General features: G+C 42.9%; 1 protein-coding gene across 7 annotated transcripts in view; it reads left to right on the top strand.

Annotated features, from left to right (window-relative positions):
* zmiz1a (zinc finger, MIZ-type containing 1a) overlaps window positions 1–22,631 on the top strand; it is a 213,517-nt gene that overhangs the window by 166,536 nt on the left and 24,350 nt on the right. For 6 of the 7 annotated variants that reach the window (XM_024007207.3, XM_024007209.3, XM_070448556.1 and 3 more), the window contains 2 exons: window positions 836–949; window positions 6,746–6,851. In XM_024007207.3, coding sequence (XP_023862975.1) covers window positions 836–949; window positions 6,746–6,851 — 220 coding nt within the window. Of the gene's footprint in view, window positions 1–835; window positions 950–6,745; window positions 6,852–22,319; window positions 22,495–22,631 lie in introns of those variants that run through there. The other variant, XM_024007212.2, reaches the window with a different exon arrangement.

Genomic DNA, 22,631 nt, shown 5'->3' with positions numbered 1-22,631 from the left:
ATCCTAGCAGAGGAGAGGTACACACACACCACACACACCACCACACACACACACACACACACACATTAGCACTGAAGAACACATTTCAGCTAGGATGAAAATAATACATGCTTTTAAATGGGGCTCAATCTCCTCAGCTAGAACAAGCCAGAGCACAGAGCCATTCACCTCCTGAGCTGTGGAGAGGGAGAGAGAAGGAGCTAAAGAGAAGGGTAGTGTGAGAGAGATAGGGAGAGAACGAGAGAAGTAGAGGGAGAAAAACGGAGAGGGAGGGAGGAAGAAATGGAGGAAGAGAAGAGAGTGAGAGAGAAGGAGAAGGAAAGAGAGGAAGAGGCCTAGTTTAATACCCCTCATTGTGCTCTTCAAGGCTGAGTAGTGTGCAGACAGAGCGAGAGAATAGAATGAACCGTCTTTAACCTCTGTGAAAGAAGAGAGAAAGTGAATGTCAGCACACAGAAATCTCCGCTGCTCGAGCCTAAGCCCAGTACCCCAGTAATTTAAGATTGACGGCGGTCTCTTTTAGAGAATAGCCTGTAAGGACCCTCACCCCCTACCAGCAACGCCCACTCAGGCCCTGATGCATTGTGGGTATAGAACCTATACCCTGCTCAACAATGCATCAAAGTTTGCTGGTAATGCCCTCACACTCACCCACCTAATCCTCTCCTCTAGTCGTACCTTCCTCTCTTCATATCTCTCTCCTGACCCTTGTCTTTTCATCCATCTCTCCTCCTAAAAAAACCCATGTCTACGTAATGATGACGATGGTTCCAGCTACATTTATTATGAAGTGAGATATTTCTAACAGCCAGTTTTTCTCTCGTTTGTCCGACAGCACCTACAGAACCCGGCTAACTTCCACACAGCAGCGACAGAGCTGCTGGACTGGTGCGGAGATCCCCGAGCCTTTCAGAGACCCTTTGAACAAAGCCTCATGGGATGCCTAACGGTAAGAAGACCCGCGCTGACCGTCTCAGCCAATCACAAGTCTCCATTACGGCTACGAACCAATCACACCCCTCTGTTGGTTGTGTCAGACAATCACAGCTCTCCATTAGGGCTATGAACCAATTACAGCCTTCTGTTGTGTCCACAAATCACAGCCCTCTGTTATGGTTATGGGCCAATCACATCCCCCCGTTCCCGTGTCAACCGATCACAAGCCTCAGTTATGGTTACTGTTACTGTTAGCGACGGCGAAGTGAAGCAGCTGCTCAGGCCTTCAGGGGCCTGTGACCGAGGTTAAAGCCCCAGTCACGCTTCACTGTCTGTGCACACACACACACACACACACACACACACACACACACACACACACACACACACACACACACACTGTGGGATTATTTAAGATACTCTTTGAAGAGGCAGAGTTTCAGATGTTTTCGGGAAGATAGGCGGGGACTCTGCTCTCCTAGCTTCAGGGGGAAGCTGGTCCCACCATTGGGATGCCAGGACAGAGAAGAGCTTGGACTGGGCTGAGCGGGAGCTGCCCTCTCGTAGGGGTGGGAGGGTCAAGAGACCAGAGGTGGTAGAACGTAGTGCTTGGGTTGGGGTGTAGGGTTTGAGCATAGCCTGAAGGTAGGAAGGGGTAGTCCCTCTTGCTGCTCTGTTGGCAAGTTCCGTGGTCTTGTAGTGGATGCAAACTTTGTCTGGAAGCCAGTGGAGTGTGCGGAGGAGGGGGGTGACATGGGAGAACTTGAAGATTGAACACCAAGCGGTCTGCAGGGTTCTGGATGAGTTGCAGGGGTTTGATGGCACAAACCATTAGCGAATTGCAGTAGTCCAGACGGGAGATGAAAAGTGAAAAATGTTAATGTCATGTGCACTATTACAGTGAAATGCCTTTCTTGCAAGCTCTAAACCCAACAATGCAGTAATCAATATCAATGTAGAACTAAAACATAACATAAGGTAGATCAAAAACACGATAAATAATATAAGAAATAAGAAGAACATGAGAAAGTACTGAACAAAAATATATACGCAACATCCAACAATTTCAAAGATTTTATTGAGTTACAGTTCATATACGGAAATCAGTCAATTGAAATAAATTCATTAGGTTCTAATCTATGGATTTCACATGACTGGGAATACAGATATGCATCTGTTGGTCACAGATACTGAACCTTAAAAAAAGGTAGGGGTGTGGATCAGAAAACCTTCGAAGAGGTGCAAATATTATTTTATTTGACCAGGCAAGTCAGTTAAGAACAAATTCTTATTTTCAACGACAGCCTAGGAACAGTGCCTTGTTCAGGGGCAGAACGACAGATTTTTACCTTAACAGCTTCGGGATTCGATCTTGCAACCTTTCGGTTACTAGTCTGACGCGCTAACCACTAGGCTACCTGCTGCCCCAAATATGATGAGAACTACATTGATTTGAGGTTCACTTATATTGGGAGTAGTGCCTTTCCTCAGCCACAGTGTGTTATATGTGCAGAAGTACTATCTCACAACTCGATGAAACCTTCACTCTTGTGCAGACATTTAGAAACAAAACATGCCAATTTGAAAAATAAGCTGCGGGAGTTTTTTGAGTGAGAATTAAACCAACTTTTGAGTAGTAAGACATGTATAAAAGCAACAGATACCATTAATAAGAACGGCCTAGAAGCGTCTTATATGGTGAACTACCGAGTGGCTAGGACAGGCATGCCCCATACTATTGTGGAGGACTTAATTCTTCCTGCTATGCCACAGATATGGCTGGGACAGTGCTGGGGAAAAGGCCAAAAAAACTATACAGACAATGCCTTCATCAAACAACACTGTTTCACAATGCATCAGTGACATGGCAGGAGATGTTTTAAAACAAGCCAGTGAATTCTATGCATTACAGCTGGATGAGTCAACAGACGTGGCGGGCCTGGCACAGCTCCTGGTTTACGTCCGTTACGTTTATGGGGGGTCAATTAAGGAAGACATCCTCTTCTGCAAATCACTAGAAACCAGGACAACAGGAGAGGATATTTTTAAAGTACTGGACAGCTTTGTGACATCAAACTTTGGTGTTCAAGATGTGTTGGTATCTCTACTGATGGCGCAAAAGCCATGACAGGGAGACATAGTGGAGTGGTAATTCGCGTGCAAGTAGTGGCTCCCGACGACACTTCGGTACACTGCAGTATCCACCGAGAGGCTCTTGCTGCCAAAGGAATGCCTGACAGCTTGAAATACATGTTGGACACTACAGTGAAAATGGTTAACTTTGTTAAAGCAAGGCCTCTGAACTCTCGTGTTTTTTCTGCAATATGCAATGATGTGGGCAGCGACCATGTAAAGCTTTTACAAAACTGGTTATCAAGGGGTAAAGTATTGACACGTTGTTTTGAATTGAGAGACGAGCTTAAAGTTCTTTACTGACCCATAATTTTCACTTGTCTGACCGCTTGCATGATGACGAGTTCCTCACACGACTGGCCTATCTGGGTGATGTTTTTTCTCACCTGAATGATCTGAAGCTAGGATTACAGGAACTCTCCTCAACTATATTCAATGTTCGGGACAAAACTGAGGCTATGATTAAGAAGTTGGAGCTCTTCTCTGTCTGCATTAACAAAGACAACACACAGGTCTTTCCATCGTATGATTTTTTTGTGTGCAAATAAACTCAAGCTTACAATGTCAAATGTGATATAGCGAAGCACCTGAGTGAGTTGTGTGCGCAATTACGCAGGTACTTTCCCGAAACGTATGACACAAACAACTGGATTTGTTATCCCTTTCATGCCCTGCCTCCAATCCACTTACCGATATCTGAACAAGAGAGCCTCATCGAAATTGCAACAAGCGGTACAGTGAAAATTGAATTTAATCAGAAACCACTGCCAGATATCTGGATTGGGCTGCGCTCAGAGTATCCTGCCTTGGCAAATCGCGCTGTTAAGACACTGATGCCTTTTGTAACCACGTACCTATGTGAGAGTGGATTCTCAGCCCTCACTAGCATGAAAACTAAATACAGGCACAGACTGTGTGTGGAAAATTATACGGAGACTCTCTCCAATACAACCCAATATTGCAGAGTTATGTGCATCCGTTCAAGCACACCCTTCTCATTAACCTGTGGTGAGTTATAAACTATTTTTGATGAACAAATAAAGTTTTATATGTAAAATGGCTAAATAAAGAGCAAAATTATTGATTATTATTATTATATTATTATTTGTGCCCTGGTCCCATAAGAGCTCTTTGTCACTTCCCACGAGCCGAGTTGTGACAAAAACTCACATTCTTATGTGTCACGTGTGCTCTCTCTCCGGCCTCTAGGTTACCAGGCTGTTCATTAAGGCGCACACCTGTCACCAGTGTTAGGCGCATAATGACACTCACCTGGACTCCATCACCTCCTTGATTACCTGCCCTCTGTTCCTGTTTCATGTCGGCGCGCTGTTCGTGTTTCTTGTTTATTTATTAATTAAATGTTTTCACTCCCTGAACTTGCTTCCCGACTCTCAGCGCACTCGTTACATGATGTTTAATAAATGTATTGTATAGGGTGTGGGTGGCAGGCTTACAATGATGACAAAAAACAACATTTGAGAGTGTCCTGACCGTGGTGCTAGAGAGGGTACGCAGCTGGAGGTTGAATTTCTGAAGGGGTACGGGACTATAAAAAGTTTGGGAACCACTGCTCTAAAACAACGTTGGAGGTGGCTTATGCTAGAGAAATTAACATTCAATTATCTGGCAACAGCTCTGTTGGACATTCCTGCAGTCAGCAAACCAATTGCGCACTCCCTCAAAACTTGAGACATCTGTGGCATTGTGTTGTGTGACAAAACTGCACATTTTAGAGTGGCCTTTTATTGTCCCCTGCACAAGATGCACCTGTGTAATGATCACGCTGTTTAATCAGCTTCTTGATATGCCACACCTGTCAGATGGATGGATTATTTTGACAAAGGAGAAATGCTCACCAGCAGGGATGTAAACAAATTTGTGACTTTTTTTTGTGCGTATCGAACATTTCTGGGATCTTTTATTTCAGCTCATGAAACATGGGACCAACACTTTACATGTTGTGTTAATATTTTTGTTCAGTGTATATCCAGGGTCAGTTCCAATACCATATTTCCAATGTGCAGGGAAAGTGGAGCGATAGTAGAGCATGAACCTGCAGGAGCGAGTCACTGTTTTGATGTTTGCAGAGAACGACAGGCTGTTTGCCAGGGTCACGCCAAGGTTCTTTGCACTCTGGGAGGGTGCAGGCCACACTGTGACGGAGACGTCTTGGAGCGTGCAGGCCTTCCCGGGGAGGAAGAGCACAAATTGAGAGACGTTATTTTTAACAGAATTTCTGAATGTTGTGTTAAACTGAAGGGATAGCATCTGTAGGCCTAGTGTGTGTAGCGTGTGTATTGTAAATGGACAAACTCATCATTCTGGAAGTCACTTTTAAAGCTTCTTAAAGCTGGGTCAAGTACAAGTGTTGGTTTAGGATTACTAGTTTTTGCTCTAGTTTCCACTCGTTTTTAAAATGTGTTATCTAAACATTACTCAGTCTATAGGTTGAGTCGATGATGAAGGTTAGCAAATCTGTGCCGAGCTTTGCTCAGATCGAGCCTTCTGAACACATCTTAGGACAGTGTTTTTTCTAGGACAGTGGTGATGAGGAAGCAGTAGTCTCGCTACAGTCTCTCTCTAGTCTCTCCGGGTTGCTTCCGGCAGTGTAGAACCAATGCTCCAGCTTAACCGTCTGTAGAAGTTCCAGCAGTTGAGACAGAGAGGACCAGTCGGAAATGGGAAGCATGTCACCCGGTAACGTCACTGGCGTATCCGCTTGTTGCCCCATGCTACACATGAGCACAATTCCTGCCCGCATTTCAAGCCCCGACAACCCAAACTCATAATTTGTTGGGAGTTGTCTGTCTCCCCAGATTTTTTCTCCCTTTCAAAATGTCAGAGAGAAGCCGACATCCTCCCCATACCTTGTGCTGTTGCCTAACTTACAATGCTCCAAGGTCTGGTATATCCAAGACTACGGAAGCAGTCTGACAACTAAATCTGTGAGTTTACTGAATCATCTGATGACTGTAGTTTTTAACAGATGCTCAAACAATGTTCCTGATGATATTTTAATTTCCCGTCTGTGTGTGCGTGCTACAATAGATTCAACAAGGCTTTTTACATCATGGTTCACCTCATAAACCTGTTCCAGCATAATCTCATTCTGGGAACCCAGAGCCAAATATCACATTATTCGATAACAGAACATCAGGGTTAGGAGGTTAGTGGGACACAAGCATTTACTAGTTTAGCAGGCATAAGATTATAACTGTTTGCTAAGGAGAGTCAGGGTACTTTCTATCGTGCTTTCATGATAAATGGCAACACATGGAACAAACATATTGTAGTGAAAAGTAGTTCACTATATAGGGAATAGGGTGCCATTTTGGGATGTACCTTACCTGTCCCACTGGTCTCTCTTAGATCTGAAATATTCAAAAGCTCAAATAGTAACCGTTTTGATTAGCTTCCACACAAATACCCCTGAATATGTTGCAGATAGTTACTTACTGTGTTGATAATTCTGTGGTTGCTCACTGAGTAGTGTTCTGGTTACTTATCGATTGTTCTCTCTCTTTCTCTCTCCCGTCTCCCTTCTATATCTTACCCTCTCTCTTTATTTCTCTCTCCCCCTCTTTCTTCCCCTCTTCATCTGTGTCTCTTGCTCTCCCTCCCTCTTCCCCATCCCTCTCCTCCATCCCTTTCCTCTTTCTATCCCTCCCTCTAGGTGGTGAGTCGTGTGGCAGCCCAACAAGGCTTTGACCTGGACCTAGGCTACAGGCTGCTGGCTGTGTGTGCTGCTAACAGAGACAAGTTCACGCCCAAGTCTGCAGGTAAGAGACACGGCAAAATTACTGACTAAATATCAGGATCGTGTTCATTAGGGCACGCAATAGAAAAAGTTTTACAACGTTTCTTATTGGACAGATGCAGGTCATCCCGTCCTGTTGCAATTCGTTTTTTCTGTTTGGTGCCAAATGTACCCAGGTGAAACAGGACTGTAAAATAAAGTGTTACCCGCGCCATGATGAAGTGCAGGCTAGGAAGTCACTGTATGTGACACAGCTACTGTTGAACACCCCAGGCCCAACGTTTCAATCTTTTAGGAGGCCTTTTGTGTGAATTGTTCTCAGTCTGAGTTCGTAAGGTAGATTATTGCATTCACTGTACAGTTTAAGTCGGAAGTTTACATACACCTTAGCCAAATACATTTAAACTCAGTTTTTCACAATTCCCAACATTTAATCCTAGTAAAAATTCCCTGTTTTAGGTCAGTTAGGATAACCACTTTATTTTAAGAATGTGAAATGTCAGAATAATAGTGGAGAGAATTATTTATTTCAGCTTTTATTTCTTTCATCACATTCCCAGTGGGTCGGAAATTTACACACACTCAATCAGTATTTGGTAGCATTGCCTTTAAATTGTTTGACTTGGGTCAAACGTTTCAGGTAGCCTTCCACAAGCTTCCCACAATAAGTTTGGTGAATTTTGGCCCATTCCTCCTGACAAAGCTGGTGTAACTGAGTCAGGTTTGTAGGCCTCCTTGCTCGCACACGCTTTTTCAGTTCTGCCCACACATTTTCTATAGGATTGAGGTCAGGGCTTTGTGATGACAACTCCTATACCTTGACTTTGTTGTCCTTAAGCCATTTTGCCACAACTTTGGAAGTATGCTTGGGGTCATTGTCCATTTGGAAGACCCATTTGCGACCAAGCTTTAACTTCCTAACTGATGTCTTGAGATGTTGCTTCAATATATCCACATAATTTTCCTGCCTCGTGATGCCATCAATTTTGTGAATTGCACCAGTCGCTCCTGCAGCAAAGCACCCCCACAACATGATGCTGCCACCCCTGTGCTTCATGGTTGGGATGGTGTTCTTCGGCTTGCAAACCTCCCCCCTTTTCCTCCAAACATAACGATGGTCATTATGCCCAAATAGTTCTATTTTTGTTTCATCAGACCAGAGGACATTTCTCCAAAAAAGTACAATCTTTGTCCCCATGTGCAGTTGCAAACCGTAGTCTGGCTTTTTGATGGCGGTTTTGGAGCAGTGGCTTCTTCCTTGCTGAGCGGCCTTTCAGGTTATGTCGATATAGGACTCGTTTTACTGTGGATATAGATACTTTTGTACCTGTTTCCTCTAGCATCTTCACAAGGTCCTTTGCTGTTATTCTGGGATTGATTTGCACTTATCGCACCAAAGTATGTTCATCTTTAGGAGACAGAACGCGTCTCCTTCCTGAGCGGTATGACGGCTGCATGGTCCAATGGTGTTTATACTTGCGTACTATTGTTTGTACAGATGAACGTGGTACCTTCAGGTTTTTGGAAATTGTTCCCAAGGATGAACCAGACTTGTGGAGGTCTCCAATTCTTTTTCTGAGGTCTTGGCTGATTTCTTTTGATTTTCCCATGATGTCAAGCAAAGAGGCACTGAGTTCGAAGGTAGGCCTTGAAATACATCCACAGGTACACCTCCAATTGACTAAAATTATGTCAATTAGCCTATCAGAAGCTTCTTAAGCCATGACATAATTTTCTGGAATTTTCCAAGCTGTTTAAAGGCACAGTCAAGTTAGTGTATGTAAACTTCTGACCCACTGGAATTGTGATGCAGTGAATTATTAGTGAAATAATCTGTAAACAATTGTTGGCAAAGTTACTTGTGTCATGCACAAAGTAGATGTCCTAACCGACTTGCCAAAACTATAGTTTGTTCACAAGAAATGTGTGGAGTGGTTGAAAAACGAGTTTTAATGACTCTATCTATAAGATAACTGTATCTATAAGGTTGTCTGATCACGTCCTGGTCACAGAAATGGGATGCAAGTTTTAACCAGAGCTCTGTGGGCCCTTGTCAAAAGAGGTGCACTTTGTAGGGAATAAGGTGCTATTTGGAACATAACCATGGTCATATTTTAGGGCTTCTGTGTTTTTTTTCATTTCTGCCTTCTTTAAACTGCTTGTACAGTATCTCAGACATGACGTATGGCCAGAGTACATTATAACAGAGTATTTATAGTAGCTATTAATCTTTAATGTGCCATTGAGAAGAGCTGTCCGGATGGCAGGCAGCCTCACAGAAAACAGTCAACTCGACAGTCTCTACACACACGCACACAAACACACACACACACACGCAAACACAAATGTACCCACACGCACACACAACACACACACACTACAGTAATGCTGTCCTCAGACACTTTACCTTTCAAATCCAATTCCTCCAATCCATACCCCATTGCTCCTCAAAGTGTCCATTTGTCGGAGTGAAATCTGGATAGGCAGGGACGAGGGAGAGAGAGAGATGGATGGATGGGTGGAGAGGTAGAGAAAGCCTGACAAAGCCATAACCGGTCAGAATAAAGATAAACGGATGGTTGAAAGAACTTTGAGTAACCATGAATTTGATTGGCTTGTTTTTTGTGGTAAATATTTGGGATTTCGGCATTATGTGCTAGCATGTACAGTTGAAGTCGGAAGTTTACATACACTTAGGTTGGAGTCATTAAAACTTGTTTTTCAACCACTCCACAAATTTCTTTTTAACAAACTATAGTTTTGGAATGTCGGTTAGGACATCTACTTTGTGCATGACACAAGTAATTTTTCCAACAATTGTTTACAAGACAGATTATTTCACTTATAATTCACTGTATCACAATTCCAGTGGGTCAGAAGTTTACATACACTAAGTTGACTGTGCCTTTAAACAGCTTGGACAATTCCATAAAACGATGTCATGGCTTTAGAAGCTTCTGATAGGCTAATTGACATAATTGAGTCAATTGGAGTGTACTGTGGATGTATTTCAAGGCCTACCTTCAAACTCAGTCCTCTTTGCTTGACATCATGGGAAAATCAAAAGAAATCAGCCAAGACCTCAGAAAAAAATTGGAGACCTCCACAAGTCTGGTTCATCCTTGGGAGCAATTACCAAATGCCTGAAGGTACCAGTTCATCTGTACAAACAGTAGTACGCAAGTATAAACACCATGGGACACGCAACCGTCATACCGCTCAGGAAGGTGACGCGTTCTGTCTCCTAGAGATTAACGTCTTTTGGTGCTATTAAGTGCAATCAATCCCAGAATAACAGCAATGGACCTGTGAAGATGCTGAGGAAACAGGTGCAAAGTATCTATATCCACAGTAAAACGAGTCCCATATCGACATAACCTGAAAGCCGCTCAGCAAGGAAGAAGCCACTGCTCCAAAACCGCCATCAAAAACCAGACTACGGTTTGCAACTGCACATGGGGACAAAGATCGTTCATTTTGGAGAAATGTCCTGGTCTGATGAAACAAAAATAGAACTGTTTAGCCATAATGACCATCGTTACGTTTGGAGGAAAAAGGGGGCGGCTTGCAAGCCGAAGAACACCATCCCAACCGTGAAGCACGGGTGTGGCAGCATCATGTTGTGGGGTGCTTTGCTGCAGGAGGACTGGTGCACTTTATAAAATAGATGGCATCATGAGGCAGGAAAATTATGTGGTATATGAAGCAACAATCTCGAGACATCAGTCAGGAAGTTAAAGCTTTGTCGCAAATGAGTCTTCCAAATGGACAATGACCCCAAGAATACTTCCAAAGTTGTGCAAAATGGCTTAAGGACAACAAAGTTAAGGTATTGGAGTGGCCGATCACAAAGCCCTGACCTCAATCCTATAGAAAATGTGTGGCAGAAACTGAAAAAGCGTGTGCGAGCAAGGAGGCCTACAAAACCTGACTCAGTTACACTAGCTCTGTCAGGAGGAATGGGACAAAATTCACCAAACTATTGTGGGAAGCTTGTGGAAGGCTACCTAAAACGTTTGACCCAGTTAAACAATTTAAAGGCAATGCTACAATACTAATTGAGTGTATGTAAACTTCTGACCCACTGGGAATGTGATGAAAAGAAATAACAGCTGAAATAAATAATTCTCTCTACTATTATTCTAACATAGTTCACATTCTTAAAATAAAGTGGTGATCCTAACTGACCTAAGACAGGGAATTTTTACTTAGATTAAATGTCAGGAATTGTGAAAAACTGAGTCTAAATGTATTTATATGTGTACACACAACAGAATTACATTTCTCCATTTCATCTCTCATGTCTCAGTGCTCATCCGTAGAGAGCATTTTCAAAATCAACTGTTTCTATTCTTTCTTCTCTTGAAATAGTATAATTCCTTAGTGGTTGATCCACCTATTAGAAGAACCCAAGCACACAGACAGACAGACAGACAGGCAGACGTTAGTTTATATGGCTAGGTCTATTCCCTTCACCTGTTTCTGTACTGATGGTATAATGTGACTGTCGCCCAGTGCTCAAGTTGAACTGTGTGGTCTGTATGACAGTTTAAATCATCTCCAGGCCTTGTGATGGCTCTGGGATCTTGTTGAAAGAATCCAGTCTGGGCCTGAGCCTGGGCCTGGGCCTTGGCCTGGGCCTGATGCATCCCAAATGGCCCCCTATGCGCTATGGGCCCTGGTCAAAAGTGCTACAGTGAATAAGGCTCCATTTTGGACACAAACCAAAATGTGGGTTCAGGGGAATAGGTGGTGGACTGAAGCCTGAAAACACGAAGTTGATCGATCCCCGTCGAGGGAGGAGCAGATTTTTTGTACATGACAGTAAACCATTCTTATGACTATAAGATTTGTTAGCACCTTCATTTCTTGCACATTTTCTCTCATAAAAAATATATTTCAACACACGGCCGCTCAGGCAATTTTGCTAAACAACTAAACTTGGAACCAATCAGAACTCCCGTACATACCCCTCGTGATGAAGGCAGCCAATGTGCGGCTTCTATCTACGATGTAAACACAGCTTCATGTAAAAACACGAGCTGCTGTCTGATGAAGAAGAACCGATATAGCTAGCTAGCTCCCCAAATGAAATAAGATAAATATCTGTTTTGAGGGCACTTGAAATATGCAGCATGCAAAATGAATTGTCTTGATCATATGAAGAGGTAACTAACTCCATTGATCATTTAGACAATTTATTGAAAGCTAGCCAATGTTACAGTTTGACTAGCCTAGCCAGCTACTGTAAATGCCATTTTGTGTTTCATTAGCTAGCTATCGCTCTGTCAGAGAATTCAATTGTTGAATCATGTTTTGGCATGATTATATTTCTCATTTCAATTATCTAACTTTCAATCAGACACTTTGCAAAGAAACCCAAATCAGGGCATGTAGATAGAAAGATGTGTGCCTGTCATGTATGTTAGAATGGAGGTTTAAAAATGACAGTTGCATATCGATATTAGCCAATACATATGGCATAGCCAACACGAACAGTGCCTTCAGAATGTATTCATACCCCTTGACTTATTCCACATTTTGTTGTGTGACAGCCTGAATTCAAAATGGATGAAATGTTTTTTTTTTGGTAACACTTTACTTGACACTTAGTGTCATAACACTTTATGATATGGTCATAACCATGTCATAATATGTCATAACAGCTGACATAACTTGTTATAATCTGACATAATATGGTCATAACAGTGTCATGACCCATATGTTTACATCTGATGTGACATATATTGCGTTATTTTATGTCTGGTTATGACACCTACATTTCCCTGCCAAGAAGAAGTTTCCTTTCATTCTAAAGTTTGTTTTATTGTTGTAATGAAGTCATGTTTTTACACTTTATGACACTTATCAAGAAGCATTATGACCACCTGTGTCACTTTACTTGGACTAAGGAAATACACTTTATGACACTGTCAAGAAGCATTATGACCATCAGAGTCATATAAGCCAGATCGGCCTATCACGTACTTGCCCTTATATCAGTCATCTGTCAAAAAGAGGGTGTCTTGTCCTGCTCCTGAAATCTGCTCCTGCATTCATCCCAGTCATCAGCAACATGGAATTGGGGTATGTGCATGTCTGACATCATTGGGTGCGCAATTACAATGTTAATTCAACATGGTCAATTTCAGAAAATGTTATAAAACATAAAAATACCGTTGACAAGTTGTCTATGGTGTAATAGAATGTTTTGCCTTGTGTGGAAGGGTTTTGTGGGTTTTAACAGTCGTATGTAGGTGTCATAACCAGCCACAAAATAACTACCATGGTAGGTTTTGTGAGTTTTGACACTTATGTAGGTGTCATAACCAGCCATAAAATAACGTAATATATGTCACAGGTCTAAATATATGTGTCACCGTGTTATGACCATATTATGACAGGTTATGTCAGCTGTTATGACGTATTGTGACATGGTTATGACCGTGTCTTAACATTTTACTACGCTAGGTATCAAGTAAAGTGTAAAACAAAACACACCCCATTATGACAAAGTGAAAACTTGTTTTTATAAATCTTTGCAAATTTATTGAAAATGAAATACAGAAATATCTCATTCACAGTACATAAGTATTCACACCACTTTGCTATGACACTCCGAATTTAGCTCAGATGCATCCAATTTACCTTGATCATCCATAAGATGTCACTACAACTTCATTGGAGTCCACCTGTGGCCAATTCAATTGTTTGGACATGATTTAGAAAGAAACACACCTGTCTATATAAGGACCCACAGTTGACAGTGCATGTCAGAGCAGAAAATATACCATGATGTCCAAAGAACTGTCCATAGATCTCCGAGATGGAATTGTGATGAGGCATATATCTGGGGAAGGGTATAAAACTATTTCTAGAGTGTTGAAAGTTTCCAAGAGCACAGAGGTCTCCATCATTGGGAGATATATATTTTTTTGGATTACCCAGACTCTGCCTAGAGCTGGCTGTCCGACCAAACTGAGCAACCGGGCAAGAAGGACCTTGGTCAGGGAGGTGACCAAGAACCCAATGACCACTCTGACAGAACTACAGAGTTCCTTGGCTAAGATGGATTCTATCGCGCCCAGAAACCTGCTCCTTTTACTCTCTGTTCCGGACGTACTAGACAACCAGTTCTTATAGCCTTTAGCTGTACCCTTATCCTACTCCTCCTCTGTTCCTCTGTTGATGTAGAGGTTAATCCAGGCCCTGCAGTGCCTAGCTCCAATCCTAGTCCCCAGAGAAGCCTCCTCCCTATGTTTGTTTTATTCACTATTTTAGCACACTCTGCCAACCCGGATGTCCTAGCCGTGTCTGAATCCTGGCTTAGGAAGACCCCCAAAAACCCTGAAATTTTCATCCCTAACTATAACATTTTCTGAAAAGATAGAACTGCCAAAGGGGGCGGAGTTGCAATCTACTGCAGAGATAGCCTGCAGAGTTCTGTCTTACTATCCAGGTCTGTACCCAAACAATTCGAGCTTCAACTTTTAAAGATCCACCTTTCCAGAAACAAGTCTCTCACCATTGCCGCTTGCTATAGACCACCCTCTGCCCCCAGCTGTGCTCTGGACACCATATGTGAACTGATTGCCCCCCATCTATCTTCAGAGCTTGTGCTGCTAGGTGACCTAAACTGGGACATGCTTAACACCCCGGCCGTCCTACAATCTAAGTTTGATGCCCTCAATCTCAGGCCGTCTCTCTTCTCTGTATACATCAATGATGTCGCTCTTGCTGCTGGTGATTCTCTGATCCACCTCTATGCAGATGACACCATTCTGTATACTTCTGGCCCTTCTTTGAACATTGTGTTAACTAACCTCCAGACGAGCTTCAATGCCATACAACTCTCCTCCTGTGGCCTCCAACTGCTCTTAAATGCAAGTAAAACTAACTGCATGCTCTTCAACCGATCGCTGCCCGCACCTGCCCACCCGTCCAGCATCACTACTCTGGACGGTTCTGACTTAGAATATGTGGACAACTACAAATACCTAGGTGTCTGGTTAGACTGTAAACTCTCCTTCCAGACACACACTAAGCATCTCCAATCCAAAATGAAATCTAGAATCGGCTTCCTATATCGCAACAAAGCATCCTTCACTCATGCTGCCAAACATACCCTCGTAAAACTGACCATCCTACCGATCCTCGACTTCGGCAATGTCATTTACAAAATAGCCTCCAACACTCTACTCAACAAATTGGATGCAGTCTATCACAGTGCTATCCGTTTTGTCACCAAAGCCCCATATACCACCCACCACTGCGACCTGTACGCTCTTGTTGGCTGGCACTCGCTTCATACTCGTGGCCAAACCCACTGGCTCCAGGTCATCTACAAGTCTTTGCTAGGTAAATCCACGCCTTATCTCAGCTCACTGGTCACCATAGCAGCACCCACCCGTAGCACACGCTCCAGCAGGTATATCTCACTGGTCACCCCCAAAGCCAATTCCTCCTTTGGCTGCCTTTCCTTCCAGTTCTCTGCTGCCAATGACTGGAATGAACTGCAAAAATCACTGAAGCTGGAGACACATATCTCCCTCACTAGCTTTAAGCACCAGCTGTCAGAGCAGCTCACAGATCACTGCACCTGTACATAGCCCATCTGTAATTAGCCCATCCAACTACCTCATCCCCATACTGTATTTATTTATTTATCTTGCTCCTTTGCACCCCAGTATCTCTACTTGCACATTCATCTTCTGCACATCTATCACTCCAGTGTTTAATTGGTATATTGTAATTACTTCGCCACCATGGCCTATTTATTGCCTTACCTCCCTTATCTTACCTCATTTGCACACAATGTATATAGACGTTTGTTTTCTACTGTATTATTGACTGTATGTTTGTTTATTCCATGTGTAACTCTGTGTTGTTGTATGTGCCGAACTGCTTTGCTTTATCTTGGCCAGGTCGCAGTTGTAAATGAGAACTTGCTCTCAACTAGCCTACCTGGTTAAATAAAGGTGAAAAAATAAATTGGGAGACCCTGTCAGAAGAACAATAGTTTCTACAGCACTTCACCAATCTGAGGTTTATGGAAGAGTGGCCCGACGGAAGCCACTCCTGAGAAAAAGGCACAGGACAGAATGCCTGGAGTTTTCAAAAAGGCAAGACTCTGAGAGCATAAGACAAAAAATGATGAGGTCTGATGATGCAAAAATGTAACTCTTTGGCCTGAATGCAAAGCGCTATGTCTGGAGAGAATTTGCCACAGGTCATCACCAGTCTAACACCATCCCTACCGTGAAGCATGGTGGTGGTAGCATCATGCTATGGGGAAGCTTTTCAGCGGCAGAGACTGGTATGGATAGAGGGAAAAATTTATGGAGCCAAATACAGGCAAATCCTCAATGAGAACCTGCCTCAAAGTACTAACGATCTTAGACTGGGGTCACCATCCAAAGCCTAATTAATAACTTCACCATGCTCAAAGGGATATTCAGCATCGTTGCCCATCTTTGTGAGGTTTTGAAAAACCTCCCTGGTCTTTGTGCTTGAATTTGTTCTTGAAATTCACTATTCGATTGAGGGACCTTACAGATAATTGTATGTGTGGGGTACAGAGATGGGGTTGTCATAAAATGTTAACCACTATTATTGACCACAGAATTAGTCCATCTAACTTATGTGATTTGTTAAGCACATTTTTACTCCTGAAATTATTTAGACATGCCATAACAAATGGGTTGAATTCTTATTGACTCAAGACATTTCAGCTTTTCATTTTTTATTATTTAAAAATGAATTCTACAAACAAAAGTCCACTTTGACATTATGGGGTATTGTGTGTAGATCCGTGACACAAAATCTAAATTTAATCAATTTTAAATTCAGGCTGTAACAGAATTTTGGGGGGGGAAAGTAAAGGGGTGTGAATACTTTCTGAAGGTAATGTATCTGCTCCTGGTAGTTAGCAACAGATATACTAGTTGTAACTAGCTAGCTAACTAGCAAGTTAGCTTCATTACTAAGGTTCCTGTGCTCTAAGTTAGGAGTAATTGTACAGCTTGCGTTGATGGTATCACATTTAGACAGTTAGATTGCAGCTTGTCGGACGGACATCTCTTTCCAGTTGTCACCACCACTTCTACCTTAGATACAGATTATGTGATTGGCAGACGTGATCAGCAGAGATAGTACACGAGTTTTGATTGGTTTACAGTTTAGTACTCGGCGGTGTTTGCTTGTCCAGCTAGCGAACATAAAAGTAAGTATTTTGAAAACATTTACAAGAATTTACATTGCCAACAAACGGAAATGTGTTCAGAATAAATAAATATACACAATATGTAAAAAATAAAATAAAAAACAGCTCCTTCCTCGACAGAGATCGATCATCTCGAAAACTAAAGCGGCCCACCACCTAGAAGGAAAGCTGGATGGGAGGGAGAGAGGGGAGGGTAGGGTGGGAGGGAGAGAGAGAGGGAGGGAGGAGAGTTAGGGATGGAGATATGAAGCTGTGAGGGAGGGAGAGAGAGAGAAACGAAGGGGGAGAGAGAGAGACTGGGAGGGATGGGGAGAGGGAGAGAGGGTAGGGTGGGAGGGAGAGAGGAGAGTTAGGGATGGAGATATGATGCTGGGAGGGAGGGAGAGAGAGAGAAACGGAGGGGGAGAGAGAGAGACTGGGAGGGATGGGGAGAGGGAGAGAGAGATGGGAGATGTGATGAAGGCAGATGAGCCTCAGACTGGTCTCACTCAGACAGCCAGCATCCATCTTACCTCGGTTGCAAGGACGTCTGTCTGAGGAACCAGACAAGAGGGCGACGGTCGCAGAACACACACAAACACACACAGACACTCTTAAGGCCTCTATGTGAAGCTGGAATAGATGATGCACCAGCCCATCACCAGCACTGCCTGTATTTGTGTGTGTGTGTGTGTGTTTTGTGTGCGTGTGCCTGTGTGCACTTGCGTGCAAGTGTGTGTGTGTTCGGGCGTGTATGTGTGTGTGTGTGTGTCTCCGTGCACATAAAGTGCAGCCCCAGCACAATCCCCTGACAGCCAGGCTGGCGACAGAGGGTCCCAAATCTGACACCTGAGAGCTCAGAAGGAAAGCAGGAGTCTGAGGTCCACTCTGGCCATCTCTGGGGAGGGGAGGGGAGGGGCCAGCCTGGTCCTCCAGCTCCGCTCTGAATGCTGATCAATCATACAGTGACAGGATGGTTATTACAGTGGAGATGTTCAAATGGAAAGAAATTGTCTGTACCCTTATAGGCCATGTATTAATGAAAATGTCAGATATTTCAAATATTACAAACGTTAACTTTACCTCTATTTTTAGTGGCTGTATTAGGCCTAATGTAAGCAGCCTGTTTGCCTAGGACTATGTAGCGTGTGTGCATAGTCATATTATTTTGTGTGTACGCCTATGTTTGTGTGTGTATATGCGTGTGTGTGGTGGTAAGGATGAGCTGTCTGGCGTTTGTGACCTCTCAGAGTGAGAGATTAACCTGCCGCATTAATCTGCGATTAGTCAGAGAAGAGACTGAGATCCTATTGGGCTAGCATTAGTTTACTGTGAGCGTACAGTACACTCCCCTATGTACTTATTTGGACAGTGTAGCTAAATCTTTTAATTTGTCTCTATACTCCAGCATTTTGGATGTTTTATGAGGCAACAGTACAGAATGTCACCTTTTATTTGAGTGTATTTTCATACACATGTATCTATTCCCCCATTTTGAAGGTGTCATAAGTATTTGGACAACTTATAGTGTATTACATTTAGTCAAAAGTTTAGTATGTGGTCCCATATTCATAGCACGCAATGACTAGATCAAGCTTGTGACTCTACAAATTTGTTGGATGCATTTGCAGTTTGTTGTGGTTGTGTATCGGATTATGTTGTGCCCAATAGAAATGAATGGTAAATAATGTGTTGTGTCATTTTGGACTAATTTTATTGTAAATAACAATAGAATATGTTTCTGAAAACTACATTAATGTGGATGCTACCATGATTACGGAGAATCATGAATGAATTGTGAATAATGATGAGTGAGAAAGTTACAGAGGCATAAATATCATACCCCCAAGACATGCTAACCTCCCCTGTTATTGTAATGGTGAGAGGTTAGCATGTTTTGGGGGCATGATCTTTTGTGCATCTGTAACTTTCTCACTCATCATTATTCACGATTCGTTCATGATCATCTGTAATCATATTAGCATCCATATTCTGTACTGTCGCCTCATATGAAATATTTGTTCTCAAATCCACAAAGCAGGAGTATAGAGCCAAAAATAAAAGTTTTAACTTCACTGCCCAAATAAATATGTAGGGGAGTGTAGCTGCCTCTATCCACACTGTTGTGATAGAATTAGCTGTTAGCATGGCTACCCCACACAATAGGCCACCTTGGTGCCTCTTCTATTATTAGCTTTGTGTTTGTTACTGTATCCCAGCCTCATCCCCACATGCCTTAGTCCATCATTGTAAATAAGAATGTGTTCTTAATTGACTTGCCTAGTTAAATAAAGGTTAAATAAATATATAAAATGAATATCTGTTGCTGTGGCTGCATTACTAGCTGCAGTTAGCCTTTAGCTGTTAGCCTTTAGCTGTTAGCCGATAGCTGCTTGCAGTTGCTGTATCTGGGATTACCCAGCTGCAGTTCGCTGTTAGCCGTTAGCCATTGCTGTGGATTACCTGCAGACTGTTCACTTCCCTGCTGGACAGTCATTAGATAATGGTTATGCTGCCCTACAAAGACCAGAGCTAACCCTAATCCCATTCCTCACAGGAGAGAGCTAGCTCTGAGGTGGAGGATGTGCCACTGTCAAGATCAACTAGTAACGCTATGGTAGCCTAAACATAACTTAAAATGTTAAAAAAGTTACCTAAAAGGTTAGGTCTTCATAGAAAAAATATATTTATTGGTAATTAACTGTATCAAAAAGGTAGCCTATTCATCTGACTGACTCATTTGCTAGTTATTTATAGCCTTCCTCAGACATATGCCTACAAGGGGAAGTGGATAGACGTAAGGCACAGAGCATTATGAGGTGTTTCACATGTAGGTGTTGTACTGTGCAGACCAGTGGATATTTGGGGTTACCAAACTAGTTCTTGGTTCCTCTCTAGTGGCAGCAGTCAGTCAATCATTCACCTGTCTCAGATCATGTCCGTCCTTTCCTGAAGCTGTCTCTGTGACATTCAACAAACACATTAGTGTCCCTCAAAATGACAGCGCCGACAGACATTTACACCTCTCGCTCATAATGCTCACTGCTTACATATTTGCATGAAGTAATATTTCCGACAACTCCTTTTCTGAATTCCGGAGAGGGGCGAGTTTGGAGTTGTTCTTGGGTTGATTTCAAGGTGTGACCGAGGATGATTTAAAGTCATGGCATAACATGTAGGCTAGTGATTACTACCCTACAGTACAGCAGAATGTCAACAATGTTTGGTTATTGTTGGCAGAGGATATTAAAGGTCGTAGAAAGATGCAGGATCTTGCTTGTTTTCCCTTAAATTAAAAAGGTATAGCCGTTTCTGGCAAATAAATACAAAGTTATTGGATTCTATTGAATATTGACTGTTTTGCAATAGAGAAGTATTTAATATCACTCATTCGGGGCTTGAATTTGAAACGGCTATGTGACCTTATTCATATAGATACCACAACGAAACTGTCTTTTGTGTTTAGGGGGAGGGGTAGACTATATGGAGAGAGCAAGAGACTGCATGACTAAGACAAGTGTGCAGCCAAAGTTTTAGTTCCTGCATATCTTGATTTTGCAGTCTGCAGCCAAGTTAGCCAACAGCAATGCTACTCTCTCTTGATTTCCTTCTGACACATTTGCTACTGAGCGATAGAGCTGTACATACAGCTCAGAGACTGTATAAAGCACTAAAGTGAGGGGATAACTCTCCTCCTGTTTTTCTCTCTGCTGCTTGTCACAAATCTATCACTGTCGTCTCTAAAGTGAAATCGAGAGGGTTGTGAAAAGGTGTAACTTGGGCAAATAAGGGAGAGAAAGCTGTTAAGGATATATTTGTTTGGAGTGGAGGGGAAAGGGAGAAGAGGGTAGAGGAGGGGAGAAGGAGATGGAGAGAGGTTATAACTTGGCTGTGAAGGTACAAAAGAGAGGTAGAGAAAAAATAATGTAAATTAACTTGGATGTGAAGGGAATATGGGGACAGAGAGAGAGTTGGCCAGGGTTCTGTATTAGTTGGGAGTGTCCCTCCACTGACGTCCCCCTCTCTGATCTCAGACGTAAAGAATGTTGAGCAGGCCAGGCAGGACTATGAGTGGAGAATGTTGGGCCAGGCAGGACTATGGAATGCTGTTAGCACTGAGTAAATCAACAAAGCATGCTCCCTGGGAAATCTGCTGTCGCACGTCAAGGAAAGCAACAAATGCAGCGTGTCAACAGTGACGGATCGCTTCCAGTGTGAGGCAGGCTGTAACTCACAAGCAAAACATATTCTGTACACAGTTCTCTCTTAACTCTCTCTTTCACACACTCACCCTTTCTCTTGCTCTCTCGCCCCCCCCCCCCTGTAAGTTCTCTGTTTCCCTGTAGCTGCTTGAGGCAGAGTGCAGTTCTCCTTTTTTGTTCTCCTTTTTAGTTCTCCTTTTTTTGAGAGAGAGAGAGAGAACATAGAGAGAGCGCAGTCCTACTACTGCATTATTAACTGATTTTGCTATAGGGCTATTTATAGTGTGTGGTGTGTGTGTGTGTCTGACCACTAAGCTTTAACTCGATGAATGAATAATGATGAAATCACTTTGCAACATAAAAGTACGTCAACTTTTTCAAACTAGTAAACCCTGAAACAGATAAGTGTTCCGTTTTCAAAGGGTAGGGAGGAAGATGCTTATTTTACGTGGTTATGATGTATAATATTTACATTAGGTGATTCATTGGTTCACATTTACATGTGAAATGTAAAAATCATTTTGCTAATGCCAAAGCTGAACTTCAATAGACAGTGCTGACTTAGCCGGTCTCTTTTGTGGAGGAAAGTGCGAAGGAGGATATCACAGCGTAAACACCTTGGTGAAGAACTGTTTACATTGCACTTTTCACACAGTGAAATGCTGAATCAGACCTCCGTGTGTCAATGATGGTCTCTGTAGGCTGCGTGCCCTCTCTCTCTCTCTCTCATTCTCTCTCTCATTCTCTCTCATCTCTCTCTCTCTCTCTCTCTCTCTCTCTCTCTCTCTCTCTCTCTCTCTCTTCTCCTCTCTCTCTCTCTCTCTCTCTCTCATTCCTCTCTCTCTCTCTCTCCCTCTCATTCTCTCTCTCTCTATTTCCTCTCTCTCCCTCTATTCTCCTCTCTCACTCTTTCTCTCTTCTTGTGTTTCTCTATCTCTGTTTGTGTCTCCCTCTGTCTCTGATGCATTGGCCTTTGGCCAGGATACTGTCTATCTAGCATGTTAGGTCCCACCCACTTCTGCAAGTCAGAAATGTGAGCTGGCTGCGTTTTTTTCTCCTTCCTCCCCGCTAGCTAAGTGTCTGTCGGGCTGTCTGTGTGTCTGAGAGAGAGCGAGAGAGAGTTTGTGTGTGTGTGTGTGTGTGTATATGTACATACGTGCCTGTGTGTGTGTTTGTATGCGCGATTGGAGCTTCAGGGGCAGTGCAATGGATCACTAGTGAATAAAAACAAGAGGCATAAATAACAGCACCACACGACAGAGGTGAGGAGTCCCTGTTTCTACCCCTCTCATTCTCTGACTCTTTCCTTTTCCCTCACTTTCTTCTCTTCCCCTCCCTCCTCTCCCTTCCCTCTCTCTCCCTCCTTTCCTCCCTCCCTCCATCCTGTCATCTGTGGAGC

This window comes from Salvelinus sp. IW2-2015, linkage group LG18 (assembly GCF_002910315.2).
Source record: "Salvelinus sp. IW2-2015 linkage group LG18, ASM291031v2, whole genome shotgun sequence".
In the NCBI taxonomy this organism is placed as follows: Eukaryota; Metazoa; Chordata; class Actinopteri; order Salmoniformes; family Salmonidae; genus Salvelinus; species Salvelinus sp. IW2-2015.
This window is presented reverse-complemented; position numbering and strand designations above follow the sequence as displayed.